Source organism: Scyliorhinus torazame, chromosome 1 (assembly GCF_047496885.1).
Source record: "Scyliorhinus torazame isolate Kashiwa2021f chromosome 1, sScyTor2.1, whole genome shotgun sequence".
In the NCBI taxonomy this organism is placed as follows: Eukaryota; Metazoa; Chordata; class Chondrichthyes; order Carcharhiniformes; family Scyliorhinidae; genus Scyliorhinus; species Scyliorhinus torazame.
The window spans coordinates 289,316,784-289,341,251 of NC_092707.1; the positions used below are offsets into that span (position 1 = coordinate 289,316,784).

Sequence of the window (24,468 nt, forward strand, 5' to 3'; positions counted from 1 at the left end):
AGCGAATAAGAGGATGGATCAAGGAGCCTGAAGCCGAATGGGTGCGCGTGGAAGAGGCCTCCTGCATGGGGACCTCCCTCCGGGCCCTCGCCATGGTGGCGCTCCCATCCCAACCCAAAAAACACTCCAGCAGCCCGGTAGTAATAGCCACCCTCCCGTCCTGGAACCAACTACGGCAACAATTTGGCCTGACCAGAATGTCGGGTAAAGCTCCCATCTGCAACAACCACAGGTTCACGCCAGCGCTGACTGACGCCACCTTCAAAAGGTGGGGACAGGACAGAAGGACACTGACAGTCAGGGACCTATACACGGACGGCAGGATCGCAGCACTGTGCGAACTGACAGAGAAATTCCAGCCAGTCAGGGGGAACGATCTAAGGTACCTGCAACTAAAAACATCCTACGAAAGGAGACAGGGATATACTCACAACCACCACGATAGACACTACTGGAAGAGTTACTGGCTGGAAGCATACTAGATAAAGGAAACTGTAGTGATGTGTATGACCGACTGGTAGAAGGGGCCAACACCGTACTGGATGCAACAAGAATGAAGTGGGAGGAGGACCTGGGGATCAAAATAGGGTGGGGACTCTGGAGCGAAGCACTGCATAGGGTCAACTCCACCTCCACGTGCGCAAGGCTCAGCCTGACGCAACTAAAAGTGGTACATAGAGCCCACTTAACAAGAACCCGTATGAGTAGGTTCTTCCCAGAGGTGGAGGACAGATGTAAGCGGTGCCAAGGAAGCCCAGCCAACCACGCCCACATGTTCTGGCCCTGCCCCAGACTTGTGAAGTACTGGACAGCCTTCTTCGAGGCAATGTCCAAGGTGGTGGGGGTGATGGTGAAGCCATGCCCGAAAGTGGCGGTCTTCGGGGTTTCAGACCAGCCAGATCTGTTCCTGGGGAATGAAATGAAATGAAATCGAGGAGGGCGGACGCCCTTGCCTTTGCCTCCCTGATCGCCCACCGTAGAATCCTGTTCGGCTGGCAGTCAGCAGCACCACCCAAAGCTGCAGACTGGCTGTCCGACCTCTCAGAATCTCTCCAAATGGAGAAAATCAAATTCGCCAGCCGAGGGTCAGACGACGGCTTCCACAGAACGTGGGAGCCATTCACCCAATTGTTCCGAGACCTGTTTGTGGCCAACAAACAAGCAGACGAATAGCCAGGTAGCCAAGAAACAGGGGAGAGTAGCCAAAGCATGAGAGGGAGAGATAGACCGGGAAGGGGGGGTGGGGGGGGGGGACACACAGCTAAATCTAAGAGGAAGGAAAGACGAGCCACAGAGAGGGGTGGGTGGGGGTGGCAGGAGTGGGGGTGTAGAGGGAAGAGACAGGGAACAATAGAGGAGAGCCAGGGAGGGGTAGGGGGGAGGCCAAGTGTACAGAGCTGCTGTTGTTGAGCGGGGGCATCATACCGTCCGATGGCTTCTCAGGGAAAATTAAAACATCAACAGCAGCAGCGACCCACAGGGGAGTGGGGGTGAGTGCTCCGTGGGGAGGGTGTGGGAAGACTGAAGCGCGTGGGGTCACGTCTAGTCAATTGCTATTGTATATTCTCTTTTTGCACTATGTTAATGTTCACTCTATTTTGCGATGTTGGGATTATTACTATTTATTATGAAAAACTTTGCAAAACTTTAATTAAAAAATATTTTTTTTTAAAAATAGAGACTCATTATCTTGTCATTGGTAAAGAACTATCAATAACATATAGGGCGTGATTCTCCGAGCCCCACGCCGGGCCGGAGAATCGCCACGACTGGCCACGCCGCCCTGACGCCGTCGCCCGATTCTCCGAGGTGCGGAGAATCGGCGCCATTTGCGCAGGCGCGGCGCTGGCTGCGGGAATCAGCGGGGCTGCCGATTCTCCGGCCTGAATAGACCGAGCAGCCGCGCGGAAACGGCAGAGTCCCGCCGGTGCCGTTCACCCCTGGTCGGTGCCAGCAGGAACTCTGCGTGAAGGGTCGGGGGGGGGGGGGGGGGGGGGGGGCGGGGAAAAGCGCTCCTTTCACCGGGGGGGGGGGGGGGGGCGCGCCTCCAATGGGGTCTGGCCTGCGATCGGGGCCCACCAATCGGCGGACCGGCCTCTCCTCCCCCCCCCCAAACCCACCCCGGGCTTACATTCTTCCGCTTCCGGCCACAGAACCCCCGCGCCATGTTGCGTCAGGGCCGGAGCTTTGAAGAAGTCCCCCGCACATGCGCGGGTTGGCGCAGCGCCCATTTGGCATCGGAAGGAAGGCTGGAGCGGCGTGAACCGCTCCAGCACCGTGCTGGCCTCCTGTGGGGGACAGAATCAGTCGTCCCTGTGCCCGTTTCGCGCCGTCGTGAAACGCGACGGGGTTCACGATGGCGCGAACACTTGGTCTCCATTTTGGAGAATCGCCCCCATAATCTGATATAGATGCAATAGAAAATGTAAGAGTTGACCACAATGGATATATTTACGAAGAAACATATGGATAAAAGTCTGAATGCAATTTATGACGCTTGCAGCTCAGAACTGAGATTCAAACTTCCAATATGAGAATTTTAAAAGATAAAACTAAAAATCATTTTTGAGATTCTTGCAGTCAAGCTGAAGTTTTTTAAAACGTCCATTATAACATTTGTACACATAATCACATTTGTAAAACATTTACAGCCAAATAATCCACTACATTTACATACCAATGCTTTGCCGGATTTTAAATTCCGCTAATCACATAGGACTGTGTAACTTTTAAATAATTTCTTAAAAAAACATTCTGATGAATTGTCAATTTTTACCTGAATACTTGGTTAAAACTGAAGTAATTTGACAAATATAATACAAAATTTACTACTAAACCAAACCTTTGGTGATGAAGATAGATCAGTCACAATAGCTGGTTTGATGTACACCTTTACAGTCTCTGTCTTTGGTGTGGATGAATTGTCAGGTAGCGGAGGTGATGGAGCCTTCCTCTTTGTCCTTTTTTCTGACTCTTGCTGTTGTACTGAAGCTAATGTGGTTTGATATCTTGTAGAATGTACAGCCTTCGGCTCGTAGAATGGATTAGATCTATTTAAACAGAATGTTTTAATATACCTTTTTTGACAACTTTCTTCCTTAAAATATATTTTCTTCTGTATTCTTAAATACACGAGAACATTTTGAAAATATTCCAGGAATATTACACAGTATTTTTATTGCATTTTATAACCTTTTACCTGCTGAATAAACAGGAATTTCATGGCACATCCATCGTGACAAGCTTTTCAAGGTTAAACGATAATCCTGTTCGGTACATCTTACTAAACATTTAAATGAATGTTAAACTCTTATCTTAAGGTCCACATTCAGATATTAAGTGGCTTGCAGTCACTCTCTTGAGAATATATGTCATTTACATACAGTTTCAGATGAAAAATATATAATCTACTTTAATACTAAATTAAAGTAACATTTCTAATCATGGTAGAAAAAGTGAAAGTTTATGCTCTTATTAATAGAGTCACTTGCATAGTTTTGAAACGAGACACAATCTTATGTTAATTCAGAAAATGGTATCTGTTTTCAAATGTTCAAGATAGGTTTACTTATTCATCTTTTTTGTTGCACATTTACAAAAGTAAATAGTGAAGCTAATAAAAATCATCAGCATTTTATAGTTTTGTCATCGGGCAAGGAGAAAACCAATGACAAGTTCAACCTAACATTAAAACTATTCAGTTTCAAGCTCTTCCTGGAAAGAAAATTCACCATGGAATGGACTGGGGGTGCGGGCGGAAAGGGAAACGTTCTATCTACTATCAGTAGGAAAGCAAGATGATCCTCTAGATATAAAATACACAATTGGGCAATTAGCCTGCTCTTGTGTCTTATACTTGATCGACCTCTATTTTTCTGTGGTAAAGCACTTGACAAGGAAACAAACAACTAGGCACTTTCAGTGCACATCACATGTCAGTCTTGAAGCTTGCCTTCCAGATGTATCTGTCATTCATGAACTTCCAATAAGACCAAGATACCCGAATGAAAGATGAGGATGACAGGACCAAATTTAACCTGCTGACAGAAAGAGTCTCTGAGGAATATTCCATTCACTGCCAGTTTAAACTTTAGAAATAAAAAGGTGAAGATATTAAAAGTAAAACTGTTCCAAAACCGCTGCTCTTTGTAAACACAAAATTTGGTATTCAACTTAGCACTGCAGATATTTGACTATCTGTTTGCTAATAACTTTAAAAGAAAATGTAGAGTACCCAATTAATTTTTTCCAATTAAGGGGCAATTTAGTATGGCCAATCCACCTACCCTGCATATCTCTGGGTTGTGGGGGTGAAACCCACACAGACATGGGGAGAATGTGCAAACTCCATACGAACAGTGACCTGTTTGTTAATAACTTAATTTTTTAACACCAAATATAAAATAATAAAATAAACAGCCAGAATTAGAAGGCATAAAAAGAAGTGCCAAAGAAATGAACAAATAATATAAGTAGTTTTTCATGTACCAAGCAGAGTTACAGCAGAATTCAGATATATTGTGGAATTTTAGAAAACACCAACTGCATTTAAAAATAAAAAAAATTTAGAGTACCCTATTCATTTTTTCCAATTACCTTGTACATCTTTGGGTTGTGGGGGCGAAACCCACGCAAACACGGGGAGAATGTGCAAACTCCACACGGACAGTGACCCAGAGCCGGGATCGAACCTGGGACCTCGGCGCCGTGAGACTGCCGTGCTACCATTGCGCCAACGTGATGCCCCCAACTGTATTTGACGCTATTTTTAGGCCACATTCCACAGACTCAAACTAACAGATTAAAATGTTTCAGTGCAAGGTGGGTAGGAGAGAATCTAACTCAGATCCATATTTTCGCTCCCAGGTTGGAAAAGCAGAGATGGAACATTTCCTGGCTTCGAAAAACCCGATCCAGGAAAAGGAGGCCCTGAAGGCGGACCTTTGGACCCTGGGGGGCCCATCGCCGCCCGAACAAATACAGAGAATGCCAGGTGCAGAGGCGGGCTGGGTGGAAGGCTCCGACACTGTTGAAGTTGTTGAAAAAAAATTAACAAAAAATATCCCTCACACCCATGCCCCATCCATGCCAACTCACCAAATACCCATCATGGGCAATCTCAGGAGCCATGTCGATGTAAAATAAAGTTGTGTATATTAATGACGTCAGTATTTTTAAAAAGCTCTTGTTGATTAAACAAAAAAAACATTGATACACTTTGAAGTAATCTAATGATATTAGGTTGTAAAATCATTCATGCAGCACAAATCCAAGAATAATAATTCTCAGGATTATGTTAACAGATAGAGTGAAATAATAGGCACTGATTTTTAAAACAATCCCTTGACAGCTTTGACAGTTCCAATGATCTTTGACAATTCCTTGACAGCTTTGACAAAGTTCTTTGCTAACCTGGTAGTTCTAGCATCCTGATATTGCTTGACAGCTTGACTGTTCCAATGGGTTCATGCACTTTTTACAAACAATCATGACTACTTTTAACAATCAAAGGTTACCTCTCCCCAAGGGGCGCCTTACCTCTCCCCAAGGGTGCTTTACAAGTCCAAAAGGTGTCCTAAGAGCATATCCAAAAGTGTATCTTACCTCTCAAAAAGGGTACCCTGACTAACCAAAAAAACTCCACTAGGCTCAGACCTGCTCCTAGCAGGTGTAATCTGCACACTTCAGGTTCTGGACACCGTCTCATGAAAATCACAAGCAGAGGCAGCTGCTGATTTATATGAGCAGCTGCCTCTGGGAACCATGGATTTACAATTTATAACTCACCCCCTGTGAAAATGACAGAGATTGGGCTTGGGGGCATTACTTCTGGATTTAGGCTTCCGTCTGTACAAACATTCAAGCCTTAATCTTCCCAAGGACCCAAAATCTTCCAAATTCGCATCTCAGAGCTTCCTTCTATAATCTACAGGTTTATGTGATCTAATCATAGCCTCCGGATTTCCTCTTTCTTTCTTCCTAATATTTTTAATACTGGTAATATCTTAAACTATAAGCAAAGGTTTCACACCTACCTCAGTGAAATATATAGCGAAATGAGCAAAATAAATCAATTATAATTTTCTAAAAACAAACAATGAATAGTAATGTGGAAGGTGAAAAAGTCAAATGGTGTCATTGATGCTCAAATAATCCTGCCCACATTCTTCCTTACAAACTTAATCCACTTCTTTTTCAATTTAAAAATGGAATGGTTAGGGGGGCTGCCTTTAACCATCTTGGACACCAGGAGATGTAGTCCTACGGGGCAGGACTATTTCCTTCATCTCAAGTTTCAGCATTCACTCAAGTCCAAAAACTGTGCTCAGGAAGAATGGATAATTTTTAAAGACCGTTAATGCTGGTATCTAAATTAGACACACAATGGTTCCAAGCCTAACATCCTAATCCCCATCATGCCCAATTTATTTCTCAAAGTTGCTTAACACACTCTTGAAGAGTTTAATTAATTATCTGTTGACATACTAAATGCAATGTTTCACATTACAAAAGTATCGTTCGGAAAAAGTATTTCCAATGACTGAGCCAAATTAGCACTGACGTTAATGAAATCTGCAGCTTGCCTATTCCCAACTAAGCTGAAGAAAACTATGAGGAGTTCAAACATGGGGTAAAATGGAAATAAATAAATGGATATCTTTTATGGTCTAAACTGCAGTATTTATTCATGCAACCGTCTCCTTTGATGCATTTTATAGAAGAAACGTACTGGAAACTTAATTGACTAAACTAAGGTGCATGAAATTGGATGCTCTGACTATATGATTTTTAATACCTATTAAACTCAGCTTACATAGGTGAACAAACAGGTAATGATCTTTTTCGGCATCATTGAATGTTTAAGTGTATCCATAGGATGTCACCCGTAATTTTTTAAGATGCGATCCTGTCTGCTATTAGGTATACAAAGACAATTCAAATTTAATGTTGGAGTGTTTCAATAACATACTCATCTAATTCCTCCTCCTCTGTTTTGGTTGTTTCAGCGTAGAGGTACTTGCTCATGTCCACGGGTTTGACATTATGTCTCTTTGTTGGTTTTGGTGGTTCTGTCTCTTCTGTTCTATGTTGAACAATCTTGTCAACTTGAGGGTCGCTTACATCAAATGGATTGAACAAATTCTCATACGGTTCATTAAAAGGATTATTAGGGTCGTTATCATAGAAGGACTCTTCTGGTTTTGTGGCTGATGTTGTTCCAATGTTTCTATCTGGAAATGAAGTTATGGGAGATTTAAGTTTGAAGCGAGACAGTTAAAATGAAAAATGTAACAGCACGACAAATTCCCACAACTCATGAAATGGTCACAGAATTTAAACAAAATTACTTTCAAACAATTTTTTTTAACTATCAACATGACAGGAGGAAAACTTTTACACAGCGAGTAGTTAGGATCTGGAATGAACTGCCTGGAAGTGTGGAGGAGACAGGTTCAATACTGGCTTTCAAAAAGGAATTGCATCAATCCCTAAAGACAAACAACTGCAGTGCTATGGGATAAAGGTGGGGCAGTGGGAGTCGATGAGACGCTCTGGGTTCGAATCCCAGCCCTGGGTCACTGTCCGTGTGGAGGTTGCACATTCTCCCCGTGCTTGGTGGGTTTCACCCCCACAACCCAAAGATGTGCAGGGTAGGTGGATTGGCCACGCTAAATTGCCACTTAATTGGGAAAAAAAATAATTGGGTACTCTAAAACATATTTTAAAAATTAGAACACTTTGGGGACCACCTATGGCTTACTGATTGGGTTGGAGGCTATAGAACATAGAATTTACAATGCATAAAGAGGCCATTTGGCACATTGAGTCTGCACCAACCCTTGGAAAGACCACCCCACTTGAGCCCACACTTCCACCCTATCCCCGTAACCCCTCCTAGCCTTTTTGGACATTATGGGCAATTTAGCATGGCCAATCTACCTTACCTGCACATCTTTGGACTATGGGAGGAAACCGGAGCACCCGGAGGAAACCCACGTAGACACAGGGAGAACGTGAAGACTCTTTTTAAAAATAAATTTAGAGTACCCAATTACTTTTTCCAATTAAGGGGCAATTTAGTGTGGTCAATCCACCTAACCTGCACATCTTTGGGTTGTGGGGATGAAACCCATGCAGACATGGGTAGAATGTGCAAACTTCACACAGACAGTGACCCAGGGCCGGGATTCGAACCCGGGTCCTCAGCGCCGCAGTCCCAGTGTTAACCACTGCGCCACGAGAACGTGCAGACGCTTCACAGACAGTGACCTATGCCGGGAATTGAACCAGGGACCCTGGAGCTGTGAAGCCACAGTGCTAACCACTGTGCTACATGCTGCCCATTCGTTGTAAAAGGGAGAGAGTCTGAGGTAGTGATGCACACGCCCAATTTCAAAACCTGTGAGCAATATCCTCATAGGCAATTTATTTATTGATTGGTTCAATTTTTCCAGGACCCAATTGGGATTTTCTGCAAGACGAACAATCTCTCACAGCATTGCTTTCAAATAAAAAAATAAATATTTAAAATGAACACTAAAGCAAGCAGAGTTTTCTTTACGCACTGCAGCGAAAGAATACACAGGGCATAGCCTCAGAATAAGGGGCAGATAATTTCGGATTCACGAGGATAAATTTCTTCACTCAGCGGGTTGTGAATCTTCGCAGTTCCTTGCCCTTGAGGGTTGTGGATGTTCCATCGTTGAATATATTTAAAGCTGGCATAGGCAGATTTCTGATCTCTCGGGAATCAAGGGATTTGGGGAGTAAGCGAAGACTGGAGATGAGGTAGAAGATCAACTATGATCACATTCAATGGCAGAGCAGGCTAGAGAGGCCACATGGTTTCCTCCTGCTCCTATTTCTTATGTTTATTAAATGTTGTACACTCATACCACAGCTACATAAATGAAACGATCTATGTGTAACATGCTGCAGCTGAATGAACCACCAACACCGCATCAGTTATATTAGTTTTCAATTCACGTTTATCGCAAAGTTTAAGTTTTGTTCACAGTGAGACAACGTATATATGTTTATATCACAATAAGAGTAAAATCCACAAGCTATTGTTATGGGCCAGCGTTTAGAGAACCCCGAAGTATATCATGGAGTTCACCTGACCTATCACTGTTTATAGATTTTGGTTATGAGGAGCATAAGGGCCTTTCGGGTGTTATTCAACAGAGGCCTGAAGCACTTTAAATCAAAAATGTTTATTCTACGAATTCAATTAACATTTTATAAACACACACAGTAAGCATTTTTTATCAACTACAAACATAAATTCCCCACAGTCATAGAATCATAGAATTTACAGTGCAGAAGGAGGCCATTCGGCCCATCGAGTCTGCACCGGCACTTACAAAGAGCACCCTACTGAACCCCACGTATCTACCCTAGCCCCGTAACCCCCACTTAACATTTTTTAGCAGGGCCTATCCACCTAACCCGCACATCTTTGGACTGTGGGAGGAAACCGGAGCACCCGGAGGAAACCCACATAGATACGGGGAGAACGTGCAGACTCCGTACAGACAGTGACCCAGCCGGAAATCGAACCTGGGATCCTGGAGCTGTGAAGCAACTGTGCTAACCACTATGCTACAGTGCTGTCTTTAGCACTCTATATTTATATAACCCTTAATAACTTCCCTTTCTGCTGTTTCAACTTGATAACATCCAATACCAGACAAACCCTTTTAACAACACAGTAGGTTTGAATTCTTTACAGAAAACAGATATCACTTTTAAATTATCAAGTGATCTGGACACCTTTTAACATACAGAGAGAGAGAGACCAAAATAAACCTTCTTTGTCTGAATGCAGCTTCCAACTGTCTAAAGCAAAAGTAAAACTCAGAGCCACAAACAGCTCCCAGCTCAAAAACAAAAGTAAAAGCCAGAACCACAGCCCAGCTCCACCCACACAATGACAACACCGCAGCCATTTGAGAAGACAAACATTTCTTAAAGGGACATTCCCAAGACACTGAAGATATTACGAGATGCAATTATGGCACTTGCAGGATATACATAAGATTTCTAGTATATTTATAACAAATCTGTTATGGTGCAGCCTACATACAGTCAATGGTGTTATTTTATCTTCTACAAGACTGGATAAATGATCCAATTTTAGCAGACCAGGTTTACTTTTCATGGTGCCTTAAATAAAGAAAATTAAGTGGCTGTTTATGATTATTGAGATGAAATCAAAGTTCTTGGTCTATATCTTGAGAGTTAAAACTACATATTTGTATATTATATTTGTATACTTTTAAAAAAAAAAAATATTTATTAACGTTTTTTAAACACAATTTTCTCCCTTACAAACAATAATCCCGCCCCCCCCCCCCCCCCCCCCCCCGTAACAAAATAACATAACAAGAAATCGCACTGAGCAAGATATATACATGGTAAAATGGTATGTTTACATAGCTTTGTACACTGGCTCTCTCCCGCACGTGCCAGTTTCCCCAACCCTTCATGTTATCTCTTGCTCATCCACCCCCCCAGGCAATCCCCCATTCCTCCCCCCTCTGGGTTGCTGCTGCTGCTGACCGACCTTCCTCTAACGCTCCTCGAGATAGTCTAGGAGCGGTTGCCACCGCCTGTAGAACCCCTGTGCAGACCCTCTCAAGGCGAACTTAATCCTCTCCAGTTTTATGAACCCAGCCATGTCGTTTATCCAGGCCTCCACGCTAGGGGGCTTCGCCTCCTTCCACATTAGCAAGATCCGTCGCCGGGCTACTAGGGACGCAAAGGCCAGAATGCCGGCCTCTTTCGCCTCCTGCACTCCCGGCTTGTCTACTACTCCAAATATTGCTAGCCCCCAGCTTGGCTTGACCCGGACTTTCACCACCTGAGATATTGCTCCCGCCACTCCTCTCCAGAACCCCTCCAGTGCCGGGCATGACCAAAACATATGGACATGGTTCGCCAGGCTCCCTGAGCACCTTCCACATCTGTCCTCTACCCCAAAGAACCTACTCAACCTCGCCCCCGTCAAATGCGCTCTGTGGACCACCTTAAATTGTATCAGGCTGAGCCTGGCACACGAGGAGGAGGAATTAACCCTACCTAGGGCATCAGCCCACAGACCTTCCTCAATCTCCTCCCCCAGCTCCTCCTCCCATTTACCCTTCAGCTCCTCTACCAGCGCTTCCCCCTCTTCTTTCATCTCCTGGTATATTGCCGACACCTTGCCCTCCCCGACCCATACACCCGAGATCACCCTGTCTTAAATTTCTTGTACCGGGAGCAACGGGAATTCCCTCACCTGTCGCCTCACAAACGCCCTCACCTGCATATATCTAAAAGCATTTCCCGGGGGTATCTCAAACTTCTCCTCCAGTGCCCCTAGGCTTGCAAACGTCCCGTCAATGAACAGCTCCCCCATTCTTCTAATCCCCGCCCGATGTCAGCTCTGGAAACCCCCTGGATCCTTAGCGTTGCCGCCACCACCGGACTCGTGGTGTACCTTGTCGGCGAGAGCAGCAGCGGTGCCGTCACCAACGCCCCCAGGCTCGTTCCTTTACAGGACGCCATCTCCATCCTCTTCCATGCCGCCCCCTCTCCCTCCATCACCCACTTGTGGATCATCGCCACATTTGCTACCCAGTTAGTAGCTCTCTAGGTTTGGCAGCGCCAACCCTCCTCGGTCCCTACTTCGTTCCAGGAACCCTCTCCTTACCCTCGGGGTCCTATTCGCCCACACAAACCCCATTATACTCCTACCTACTCTCTTGAAAAAGGCCTTGGTGATCACGATGGGAAGGCACTGGAACACAAACAGAAACCTCGGAAGGACCACCATTTTGACCGCCTGCACTCTACCCGCCAGCGAGAGCGGTAACATGTCCCATCTTTTGAAGTCCTCCTCCATTTGCTCCACCAACCTCGTCAGATTCAGTTTATGTAGGGGCCCCCCCAACTCCTGGCTATCTGGATCCCCAGATACCGAAAGCTCCCCTCCGCCCTCCTCAGCGGTAGGCCTCCTATCCCTCTTTCTTGGCCCCCTGCCTGTAATACAAAGAGCTCACTCTTCCCTACATTTGAGCTCATAGCCCGAAAACTCCCCAAACTCCCTTAGAGTCTGCATGACCTCCACCATCCCCTCCACTGGATCCGCCACGTACACCAACAGGTCATCCGCATATAGCGACACCCGATGCTCCTCTCCTCTTCGGACCACCCCCCTCCATTTATTAGACTCCCTCAATGACATGGCCAAGGGTTCGATCGCCAATGCAAACAACAGGGGGGACAGGGAGCATCCCTGCCTCGTTCCTCGGTACAGCCGAAAGTACTCCGACCTCCGCCGGTTCGTCACTACACTCGCCACCGGGGCGCTGTAAAGGAGCTTAACCCAATTGATAAACCCTCCCCCGAACCCAAACCTACGCAGCACCTCCCAGAGGTACTCCCACACTACTCGGTCAAAGGCCTTCTCTGCGTCCATAGCTGCCACTATCTCCGCCTCTCCCTCCTCCGATGGCATCATTATCACGTTTAAGAGCCGCCGCACATTAGTGTTTAATTGCCTGCCCTTTACGAATCCCGTCTGGTCCTCGTGGATCACCCCCGGGTCACAGTCCTCGATCCTCGTGGCCAGCACTTTCGCCAACAACTTAGCATCCACATTGAGGAGCGAGATCGGCCTGTACGATCCACATTGCAGTGGGTCCTTGTCCCGCTTTAAGATCAAATAAATTGTCGCTTCCGACATTGTCGGGGCAGGGTCCCCTCCTCTCTTGCCTCATTAAAGGTCCTCACTAGTAGCGGGGCCAACAGGTCTACGTACTTCCTGTAGAACTCCACCGGGAACCCGTCCGGTCCCGGGGCCTTCCCCGCCTGCATGCTCCCCAAACCTTTGCTCAGCTCCTCCAACCCAATTGGTGCCCCCAAACCAGCCACCTCTTGCTCCTCCACCCTCGGGAAACTCAGTTGGTCTAGGAATCGTCTCATCCCCTCTTCCCCCGCTGGGGGCTGGGATCTGTACAGCTCTTCATAAAAGGCCTTGAATATCTCGTTTATTTTCGTCGCACTCCGAACCGTGGCTCCCCTTCCATCTTTGACTCCCCCTATTTCCCTTGCTGCCGTCCTCTTACGGAGCTGGTGTGCCAGCATCCGACTAGCCTTTTCCCCATACTAGTAGGTCGCCCCCTGCGCTTTCCGCCACTGTGCCTCCGCCTTCCCTGTGGTCAACAGGTCAAACTCCGTCTGGAGCCGTCGTCTTTCCCCAAGTAATCTCTCCTCCGGGGCCTCTGCGTATCTCCTGTCCACTCTCAAAATCTCTCCCACTAACCTCTCCCTTTCCATGCCCTCTGTCTTCTCCCTATGAGCCCTGATGGAGATTAGCTCTCCCCTGATCACCGCCTTCAACGCCTTCCATACCACCCCCACCCGCACCTCCCCGTTGTCGTTGGCCTCCAAGTACCTTTCTATACACCCCCTCACATTCCCAAACACCACCTCATCTGCCAGCAGTCCCACATCCAGCCGCCACATCGGGCGTTGGTCCCTCTCCTCTCCCAGCCCCAGTTCCACCCAGTGCTGGGCGTGATCCGAAATGGCCGAATACTCCGTCCCCTCCACCCTCGGGATGAGTGCCCTGTCCAGAACAAAAAAATCTATCCGGGAGTAGGCTTTGTGCACATGGGAGAAGAAAAAAAATTCCCTGGCCTGCGGTCTTGCAAACCTCCATGGGTCCACTCCCCCCATCTGATCCATAAACCCCCTGAGCACCTTGGCCGCCGCCGGCCTCTTTCCAGTCCTTGATCTGGAGCGGTCCAGTGCTGGGTCCAACACTGTATTGAAGATCCCCCCCCATTATCAGGCCTCCTACCTCCAGGTCCGGAATGCGCCCCAACATGCGCTTCATGAATCCAGCATCATCCCAGTTCGGGGCGTATACATTTACCAACACCACCCACGTCCCTTGCAACCTACCACTCACCATCACATATCTCCCTCCATTATGCACTACGATAGTCCTTCTGCACTGTAAATTCTATGATAGTCTTGGCCTCAAATGACACATGCTTTCCCACCAATATTGCCACCCCTCTATTATTCACGTCCAGTCCCAAGTGAAATACCTGTCCTACCCATCCCTTTCTTAACCTGACCTGTTCCGCTACCTTCAGGTGAGTCTCTTGGAGCATAACCATGTCTGCCTTCAGTCCCTTTAAGTGCGCGAACACTCGAGCCCTCTTCACCGGCCCATTCAGGCCCCTCACGTTCCACGTTATCAGCCGGATTGGAGGGGCTCTCACCCTCACCCTCAACCCCCTCCCCACCCGACTAGCCATCTCCTTTTCTGGGCCAGTCCCATGTCCGCGTCTCCCTCACCCTCCAGTCCCCCAGCCGGGGGACCCCCGTCCCGACCACCTCTTCTGTGTCCCATTCCCTTTTGGCCAGTGCAGCAGCAACCCTTTTACCGCCCCCCCTCCCCTCCCCCCCGCTAGACCCCTGTCTAGCTTTTTTGCTCCCCCATATCACTCCCGTAAGTCAGCTGACACCTGGTGACCCCGGCTTCCCCCGCCATCCCTTTGACCTCCCCGTGTGGGAGTCTCCCAATCAATACATGTCCCTTCGTTCCCCTTTACGCCTTTCTCCCCGCGTGCGGGAAAAAACCCCGCGCTTTCCAGAGCCTGCCCCGCCCCCTCTGGCGCAGCTCCTGTCGAGACTCCTTGTCTCTCTCCCCCAGCCCATGTAACATTTCCTGCGCGTGATTGACCCTCTATATACAACAACCATCACACATCAAACCTCAAACACCCCCCCACCCTCACAAACCCTCAGTTAGAGTCCAACTTTTCGGTTTGTGTGAAGGTCCACGCCTCTTCAGGCGTTTCAAAGTAATAGTGTTGGTCCTTATATGTGACCCACAGTCGCGCTGGCTGCAGCATTCCGAATTTCCCTCCTTTCCGGTGCAGCACCGCTTTGGCCCGGTTGAAACCCGCTCTCCGCTTTGCAACCTCCGTGCTCCAGTCCGGGTATATTCGGATCTCTGCATTGTCCCACTTACTGCTCCGCTCCTTCTTGGCCCATTTCAGGACCCTCTCTCTGATCGTGAACCGGTGAAATCTCACCACCATCGCCCTTGGCGGCTCATTTGCCTTGGGGTTTATCGCCAGCACCCGGTGTGCCCCGTCCAGCTCCAGCGACCTCGAAGGGGCCTCCGCGCCCATCATCGCCTCGAGCATCGTGCTCCCATATGCCCCGGCATCGGCCCCCTCTACTCCTTCTGGGAGACCCAGGATCCGCAGATTCTTTCTCCTCGACCTGTTCTCCAGGTCTTCGAGTCTTCCCGCCCACCTCTTGTGTAGCGCCTCGTGCTGCTCCACTCTCACCGCCAGGCCCAAGAGCTCGTCCTCATTCTCACTGACTCTTTTCTGTACCTCCTGGATCTTTACCTCGTGGGCCTTCTGGGTTATCCCTAGTCCTTCAATTACCGCCAGCATAGGCGGCAGCATCTCCTTGCGCAGCTCCTTGAAGCAGCGCTTGATGAACTCCTGCAGCTCCGGCCCGCACTCTGCTTTGTCCCCGGCCGCCGCCATTTTGATTTTTTCCCTCGCTTCTCCCGCTGCTCCAATGCCGCTTTTTGGCCGTTGCACTTCTGGTCCTGTCCATAAAAGTTGGAGGGGGACCTCTCTCTTCCCCTCCCCACGGGTTGTCTTCGAAAAAATTCCATTGGGGCTCCTCCAATGAGCCCGAAAGTCCATAATAGCGGGAGCTGCCGAATCGTGCGGCGAAGTCCTCCTATATTTGTACACTACAATACTTGCATACTATAACTACTTTTACTGCTTGTAAAGGATTTGAGTTTTATCTATTTGTTCATGAGATGTGGGCGTTGTTGGCTACCTCAGAATTTATTGCCCGTTCCTAAGTTTCCCTGAGAAGGTGGTGTGAGCCACCTTCTTGAACCGCTGTAGGTACATCCGCAGTGCTGTTAGGAAGGAAGATTTAATATTCTGACTCAGCTACGGTGAAGGAACGGTGATACAGTTCCAAGTCAGTAGTGTGCAACGCGGAGGCGACGATGTTCCCAACCGCCAGCTGCCCTTGTTCTTGGCAACAGTTGCGGGTTTGGAAGTTAAAATACAAGCGTGACCTCAACTGGAGTACTGTATCCAGTTCGGAACACCACACTTTAGGAAGGACGAGAACACATTAGAGAGGATGCACAAGAGATGAAGAAGAGAAGGTTGAGAGGAAATTTGATACAGGTATTCAAAAGCATTAGGGGTCTGGGAAGATTAGATAAGGAGAAGCTGTTGCAATCGGTGGAAGGATCAAGAACCAGGAGGCACAGATTTAAACTAATTGGTAAATGAGGCAATGGGGGACACGAGGAAAACTTAGCATGACGCGAGTGGTTGGGATCTGCAATGTGCTGCCTGAGGGTGTGGTGGGCACAGGATCAACTGAAGCTTTCAAAGGGGAATTGGATGATTACCTGATTGATGCGACCATCAATTCACTCAAAGACGTGAGGAGAAGTAAACTGTGGTTTTAATCAGCTTAGAACAGTGCCTGCCTGTGACTGGTACAATACTGGGAACTGCCTGCAGGCCAGCTGCTCTTTATACTTCCTCTAAAGGAGAGGAGCCATGGGCAGAGCCTGTACATGCCCCAACATATCCCCCTGTGGGTGAAGCCACACAATGGCCCATAGGTGGAGCCCACAGAGTTAACAACATTACACAACGGCAGAACATGATACAAATGCACTGGTGAATTATTAGCACTATACATTCACCACACTGATAAAGAAAAAATTGCAGCACTATGGAAAAAGGGCAGTGGAGTGCCACTAAGTGAATTACTCTTTCAAAGGGCCAGCATAGACACAACAGGCTGAATGGCCTCCATCTGCTGTAATCATTTGATGCTTCAAAGTTCAGTAACGAGTAAGAAGAAATAAGAGAGTTGAAGTGTGCATGGATTGTAGTTTGTATTAGGAAATCAGGGTGTTGGATGAGTCAGCAGGAGTCTGGTTACTGACAAGAAGCAGGGATGTGATTCCCAATATCTGACCACAACTATTGAGGACATGAATGCTGGAGGGCGAGAAATGAGAGCGGCGTGAAATGACAATATTCATGGCATCGGGCAGATAAAACCAAGCGCTAGGTTCAACAGTCCATTGATAAACTGAAAGAGAAGCAGGGCAGGTGAATATAGGTAAGCTGTGACATCAGCCACAGGTACTATCTGGCTTCTCCAAAAATAGAGTTTGAAGAAATTTGGCTAAATTAAAGATGGTAAAAAAACAGAAAATAATGGGCTTTGATGAATGAGGAAATGCTTACCAGAGCTCCATCTGGTGGCAAGTTGACTGAAATTGCACCATATGCCTACAAACACAAATTAGGAGGAGGTGGTCACTCAGTCCCTTGAAACTGCTCCGCCATTCAATAAGATCACGGTTGATCTCAGGCAACTTCAACCTCACATTCCCACCTATCCTGGTGACCTTTCACCCCCCTTGAAGAATGTATTCATCCCTACTTTAATAACATTCAAAGATTCTGCTTCCATTGCCTTTTGAGGAAGAGAGTTCCAGATACACTCAACCCTCTGAGAAAATCTCTCCTCATCGGTGTCTTAAATGGGCAGCTCGTATTTTTAAGCAGTGACCCCTCTTTCTAGATTCTTCCAGCCTGTCAATGCCTCTCAGGATCTTGTATGTTTCAATCAGGTATCATAGAATTTACAGTGACGAAGCAGGCCATTCGGCCCATCGAGTCTGCGCCGGCCATTACAAAGAGCACCCTACTCAAGCCCACATATCTACCCTATCCCCGTAACCCAGTAACCCCCACTTAATCTTTTTGGACACTAAGGGCAATTTAGCATGGCCAATCCACCTAAACCGCACGTCTTTGGACTGTGGGAGGAAACCGGAGCACCCGGAGGAAACCCACGCACACACGGGGAGAACGTGCAGACTCCGCACAGACAGTGACCCAGCCGGGAATCGAACCTGGGACCCTGGAGCTGTGAAGCAACTGTGCTTTCCACTATGCTACCGTGCTGCCCACTCTTACTCTTCAACAGACACAAGTGGACACAAGCCAAGCCCGTCCAACATTTAATCATAAGACAACCCGACCATTCCTTGTATTAGTCTAGTAAACCTTCCAATGCATTGATATCCTTTCTTAAATGAGGAGACCGACCGTACAAGTTGCATCTACATAGCACCTTTGATGTACGAAAACATTCCCTGGCGCACGGGAATATCGCCACTTCCACATTGCACACTACGGACTGGAAACTTTATCTCCGTTCCTTCACTGTCGCTGGGTCAGAATACTGGACCTTCCTCCCTAACAGCACTGTGGATGTACCTACACCGTGGACTGCAGCGGTTCAAGGCGGCAGCTCACCACCACCTTCTCAAGGGAATGTGGAATGGGCAATAAATTCTGACCTAGCCAGCAACGTCCACATCTCATGAACAAATATATAAAAACTCAAGATGCTTCATAGAGTAAATCTGATGAAAATTGGCACCAAGCCAAAGTCGGATAAATTAGGGCAGAGAAGAGGAGCTGGGTCAAAAAGGGGGGAGGGGGGGGGGTGTTAAAAAACAGAGAGGGTGAGAGATTTCAGGGGGGAATTCCAGACTTTGGAAACAGACAGGTGAAGGTGGGGTGCCAACGGAATGGAGAAAATCTGAAGCTAAAGTTGTAGGGAAAATAGTACTTAGAGGGTTGTAGACACTTAAGCAATGGGAAGAACAAGGACATGGAGGGTTTTCAGTATAAGGGTAAGTGAAATTCAAGGGGCAGAAGATAGGCAGCCTGTGTAGATCAGCCAACACAGGTCCTGGTGTGCATTAGGAAATGGGCAGCAACATTTTGAGATGAGCTCAAAAGCATGGAAGCTCGAAGCTGGGAGGCTCGTCAGGAGAGTACTGAAATAATCAAGTCAACAAAGCATAGATGAGGATTTCAGCAGCAGGTGAGCTGAGGTGAGTAATGTTACACAGGTATGGGGTTGGAAGTGCAGCTCATGGTCTATTGCAAGCAGAAAGTTCAAGAAGGATGAGGAGGGAATGTACTCCACGGTTAATCACAGACAATGTCACTTGTGACTCACCACAAGCAAATTTCATTATCAAGGGCATTCAGCAATATAAGAGTTGCCATGGTAAGTATTCAAAAATTGGGATCCAGGATAAAGGCTCAGCGGAGAGAAGTGCCCACCATATACACAACACTTTCTATGACAGACACACAAGGTGATTGCAGGGTTAATGATGAGCAGTCAGCAAATATTCTATTAACTTCTCCTGCAGAAGGGTTTTAGATCACGAATAAAGACGGATTTCCAATGGACCAGTGATGTCAAATGTTTCTGCTTTTGATTCTATTTCAGGTTACAAAGTTTGTATGTTATCTGGGAAACTGTTAGACAGCAATATTATGATGTTCAGTAAAGAGTATTGTAAAAGTGAATGCTTTCAGGCACATATTGCAACAAAATTGTAAATCAGTGGTCCTAAATATCAATTAAAGCTTATTGCTTTATGCCACCGGGCTGCGGGAGGGGTGCCATGGTGCGGGAGGGTTGCAGGGTGCGGGAGCACTGAGTAGTTTTGATTCAAGGTCTTACAAAATGCCTTTTGTGCACCTAACAAAAGTCAGCAGTTGCCAACAAGCAATGGGACTCCCCGAGTCAAAGCATGACGTTGTATGCAAAGTAATCTGTGGTAGCATGTCCTGCATGAACAATAGGCCCATTTATTGGCTTTGGATTCCCAGAAAATACCCCAAATCAATAAAGAGCATAACTTAAGCTTGCACCACTTTTGCACCCAAGTAAATTACCAAATAGGTTTCGTTATGGAAAGTGGCTTTACAGTAGCAGTAAATAAAATAGATTATAGTAGTCAGCTGAGTAACAGGGTGACGTTAAACAGAGTGACTAGCTGCACAGTGCTTTTAAATGGCTTTTTTTCTTTACAGGCTTTTCAATAGAGACTTTCAATAGAAACGTTTAAAGCAATAGAAGGCAGATTCTTCCTGAAAGCAGAGTTAAAAGGATCTGCCTTTATGTAGCGCCATTCACAACCTCAGAATATCTCAGAGTGCTTTAACATCAAATTAATTATTTGTGAAATGTTGTCACTGTCGCAATGGGGGAAATGCAGCAATTTGTGCACAGTAAAGTTCCACAAACAGTGATGTAATTAATAACTGCCAACTAATCTGTTTTTTTGTGAAGCGGATTAAGGGGTAAATACTGGCCAGAATACCCCTTCTCATCTTTGAAATAGTGTCATGGGATCTTTTAGTCACCTGAGGGTGTGCTCATGACTGGAGTGAGACTTGAACCCATAACCTTCTGATTCAAAGACGGGAGTGCTACCAGCTGAGCCACAGTAGTAGCACTCTAAGCCCTACCCGTTGTAGTAATGTTTGAAATTATGCACAGCTTGTACCTTTGGTCCCCTCCTGATACATCCTCCTTTGGCCTAGTGTTGAGTTTTATCTGGTTACACTTCAGTGTGTTGGCTTGAGATGCATGTTTCTAGATTAAAGACACCAGATAAATGCAATGTTGTTTGAACTTTGCATTTTGCCTTGACATCTGATCATCTTGCCAAAATATCAGAATGTTGAGCCTTGTGTTTCTCACACTGATCAACATAGAGCTCCGTCAACTAGAAGCAACTTGCAAGTCTGAGGCAAATACTTGCAGAATGGAAGGCTATTTACACATACAAATGTTTGAAAATGATGGTGGGAAAGGTTACAAGGACTGTAAGCTCATGTTGCCCTGAACAGACTGTGATACTCATTAATTGCCAGGCCAATGAACGTTGAATGCTTTTAAATGCTAGATCACTATAGGTCACTAATTAACAGTTTGCCCACTTTTTTATTACATGCTTTTGCAAGAGACACAAGACCATTTCCAAGTATGCTATTGTGAAGGTGGTATAAAGAACCTTTTTTAAGTTATGTGATGCTAGTAGGGTTGCCAGCTCTGATTCGTCCCATTCCGGAAGGTTTGATCATGTGACACTCGATCACATGACAGGAGCCCATGACACTTCCTCGTACAACATGTGAAGAAACCAGTGGAAAGCAGTGGAATTTTCAAAAACTTTGTTCAATGTAGTTGATAAAACACATATATAATGGGGAAATATGGAACTGGAATACAGTTTACACCCTGCTCCAGTGGTTAGGCAGAGGCTGAGAAGACCTTTGCCAGTGCAATTTGCAGAAAGGAATGGTTACTGGTATAGGGAATGTGTGTGTGGCTGGAACTAAAGAATGCCTTTTCCATTCATCACTTTATCCTTCAATCATTCTGTGCATTGCTGAGGTTGAAATTAAGTGATTGCTTTCAGTATGTATTTTAGATCTCTTCTTTTGCAACAGACAACACTAGTTTGCATTACTACACCAGTAAAGGATGATGAGCCAAGGGTGGCATAGTGGTTAGCACTGCTTCCTCATAGCGCTGAGGACTGGAATAGGAATCCAGAAGTCCAGGCTAATGCTCTGGGGGCATGCATTCCTGGTGGAATTTACGATCAATTAATAAAACTAGAATATAAAGCTGGTCTCTTTAATGGTGACAATTACAGCTATGTTGTAAAAGTCCATTAGGTTCACTACTGTCCTTCACAAAAAGGAAATCTACCATCCTTTTTTCTGTTCAGTATTTGTATTGAATTTTACATTTGCACACTACACAGGTGATTGAGACAATTATTATTTACAGTTTACATGTTTTTCTTTCTTCAGCACTCCCTCTTCCTCCCCCACCCCCCCTCCCCCCCCATTTTCTGTTATTCAGGCTTCGTCTTAGGCTCTTTCTTCCGCCGTAGATGTTACAGTCTACCTTTCCGGTCTGCTTTGTATGGTCCTGTTGGCTCGTATTGGCCGCCCGTCCCCTCCCTTCCTATCCGTTACTGGCTTCGAACAGATCTTGGAACAGGCTGCTGAATAGCCCCCAAGCTTTGTGGAAGCCGTCGTCCGACCCTCAGATAGCGTGTTTGATCTTCTCCAGATGAAGAAATTCCGACAGGTCTGCCAGAAAGTCTGCAGCCGAGGGTGGTGCTGCTGATCACCAGCCGAGCAGGATTCTCCGGCGGACAATCAAGGAAGCAAATACCAGGGCGTCAGTCTTCTTCCCCATATGAAGATATGACTGGCCCGAAACCCCAAGGACTGCTACTCTCGGGCACGGCTCCACCTCCACCCCCACAGCCTTGGACATTGCCGCGAAGAAGGCAGTCCAGAACCCAACAAGTCTGGGGCAGGCCCACCCAGAACATGAGGCTGAGAATTGCACAGGAGGAGGTGGAGTTGGCTCTACTCAGTGCTTTGCTCCAGAGTCCCCACCCTACTTCCGTCCCCAGTTCGTCTTCCCATTTCTATCTTGCACCATCTGGTGGTGTTCACGCCCTTTCTAAAAGTCATCCGTATATATGTCCCCACAGTTCCTTTCTCCATACTTCCCGCGTCTAGCAGTTCCTCCAGCCCGAGGGTACCTCGGCAGCTCATTGTGGAAAAAGTTTAATTTGTAAATGGCGGAGGTCCTGTCCGTTTGGTGGCTCCAGTCTCTCCGTCAGCTCGTCCAAGGTTGCAAGTCTGTCCACCATGTAGAAGTCCCTAATCGCTAGCGTCCCCCATTCCTGCGCAAGAGGATTCCTCCACCCTCGTCCATTCCTTGCTCGGTTCCCTTACCATCCTTGTCTTCACTCGAACAGCTAGGTGCTTTAGCTCAGGTACACCTTCAAGTTAGGGTGACCACGACGGAGGTATGCAAATTTCCCTTGCAACACCAATCAGCAGCTCCGCTCTACTGCCCTCTGCTGGATGCTGGTCATAGATAGAAGCTTCAGGGATGTAGTTACTCCGAAGAATAAAGATAGATGGGTGACGGTGAGAGGGGCTGGGAGGAAGCAGTCAGTACAGGGATTCCCTGTGGTCGTTCCCCTTAGTAACAAGTATACCACTTTGGATACTGTTGGGGGGGGGGGGGGGGGGGGGGGACTTATCAGGGGTAAGCCATGGGGTGCAGGTCTCTGGCACAGAGTCTGTCCCTGTTGCTCAGAAGGGAAGGGGGGAGAGGAGTAGAGCATTAGTCATTGGAGACTTCATAGTTAGGGGGATAGATAGGAGATTCTGTGGGAACGAGAGAGACTCGCGGTTGGTGTGTTGCCTCCCAGGTGCCAGGGTGCGTGATGTCTTGGATCGTGTTTTCGGGATCCTTAAGGGGGAGGGGGAGCAGCCCCAAATCGTGGTCCACATAGGTACCAACGACATAGGTAGGAAAAGGGATAGGGATGTAAGGCAGGAATTCAGGGAGCTAGGGAGGAAACTTAGATCTAGGACAGAGTTATTACCTCTGGGTTGTTACCTGTGCCACGTGATAGCGAGATGAGGAATAGGGAAAGAGAGGAGTTGAGCGCATGGCTACAGGGATGGTGCAAGAGGGAGGGTTTCAGATTTCTGGATAACTGGGGCTCATTCTGGGGTCGGTGGGACCTCTACAAACGGGATGGTCTACACCTGGACCAGAGGGGTATCAATATCCTGGGGGGGAAATTTGCTAATGCTCTTCAGCAGGGTTTAAACTAGTTCAGCAGGGGCTTGGGAACCTGAATTGTAGCTCCAGTATACAGGAGGTTGAGAGTAGTGAGGTCACGAGTAAGGCTTTAAAGTTGCAGGAGTGTACCGGCAGGCAGGAAGGTGGTTTAAAGTGTGTCTTCTTCAATGCCAGGAGCATCCGGAATAAGGTGGGCGAGCTTGCGGCATGGGTTGGTACCTGGGACTTCGATGTTGTGGCCATTTCGGAGACATGGATAGAGCAGAGACAGGAATGGTTGTTGCAGGTGTCGGGGTTTAGATATTTCAGTAAGCTCAGGGAAGGTGGTAAAAGAGGGAGAGGCGTGGCATTGTTAGTCAAGGACAGTATTACGGTGGCAGAAAGGATGTTTGATGAGGACTCGTCAATTGAGGTAGTATGGGCTGAGGTTAGAAACAGGAAAGGAGAGGTCACCCTGTTAGGGGTTTTCTATAGGCCTCCGAAAAGTTCCAGAGATGTAGAGGAAAGGATTACAAGGATGATTCTGGATAGGAGCGAAAGCAACAGGGTAGTTGTTATGGGGGACTTTAACTTTCCAAATATTGACTGGAAACACTATAGTTCGAGTACTTTAGATGGGTCCGTTTTTGTCCAATGTGTGCAGGAGGGTTTCCTGACACAGTATGTAGATAGGCCAACGAGAGGCGAGGCTGTATTGGATTTGGTACTGGGTAATGAACCAGGACAGGTGTTAGATTTGGTGGTAGGTGAGCGCTTTGGTGATAGTGACCACAATTCGATTATGTTTACTTTAGTGATGGACAGGGATAGGTATATACCGCAGGGCAAGAGTTATATCTGGGGGAAAGGCAATTATGATGCGATAAGGCAAGA

At 47.1% G+C, this 24,468-nt stretch overlaps 1 protein-coding gene across 5 annotated transcripts in view; it reads right to left on the reverse strand.

Annotated features, from left to right (window-relative positions):
• Positions 1 to 24,468, reverse strand: part of ehbp1 (EH domain binding protein 1) — a 569,586-nt gene that overhangs the window by 326,879 nt on the left and 218,239 nt on the right. For all 5 annotated transcript variants that reach the window (XM_072507229.1, XM_072507216.1, XM_072507208.1 and 2 more), the window contains 2 exons: positions 6,971 to 7,232; positions 2,843 to 3,050 (listed from right to left, as the gene is read on the reverse strand). In XM_072507229.1, coding sequence (XP_072363330.1) covers positions 2,843 to 3,050; positions 6,971 to 7,232 — 470 coding nt within the window. The remainder of the gene's footprint in view (positions 1 to 2,842; positions 3,051 to 6,970; positions 7,233 to 24,468) is intronic.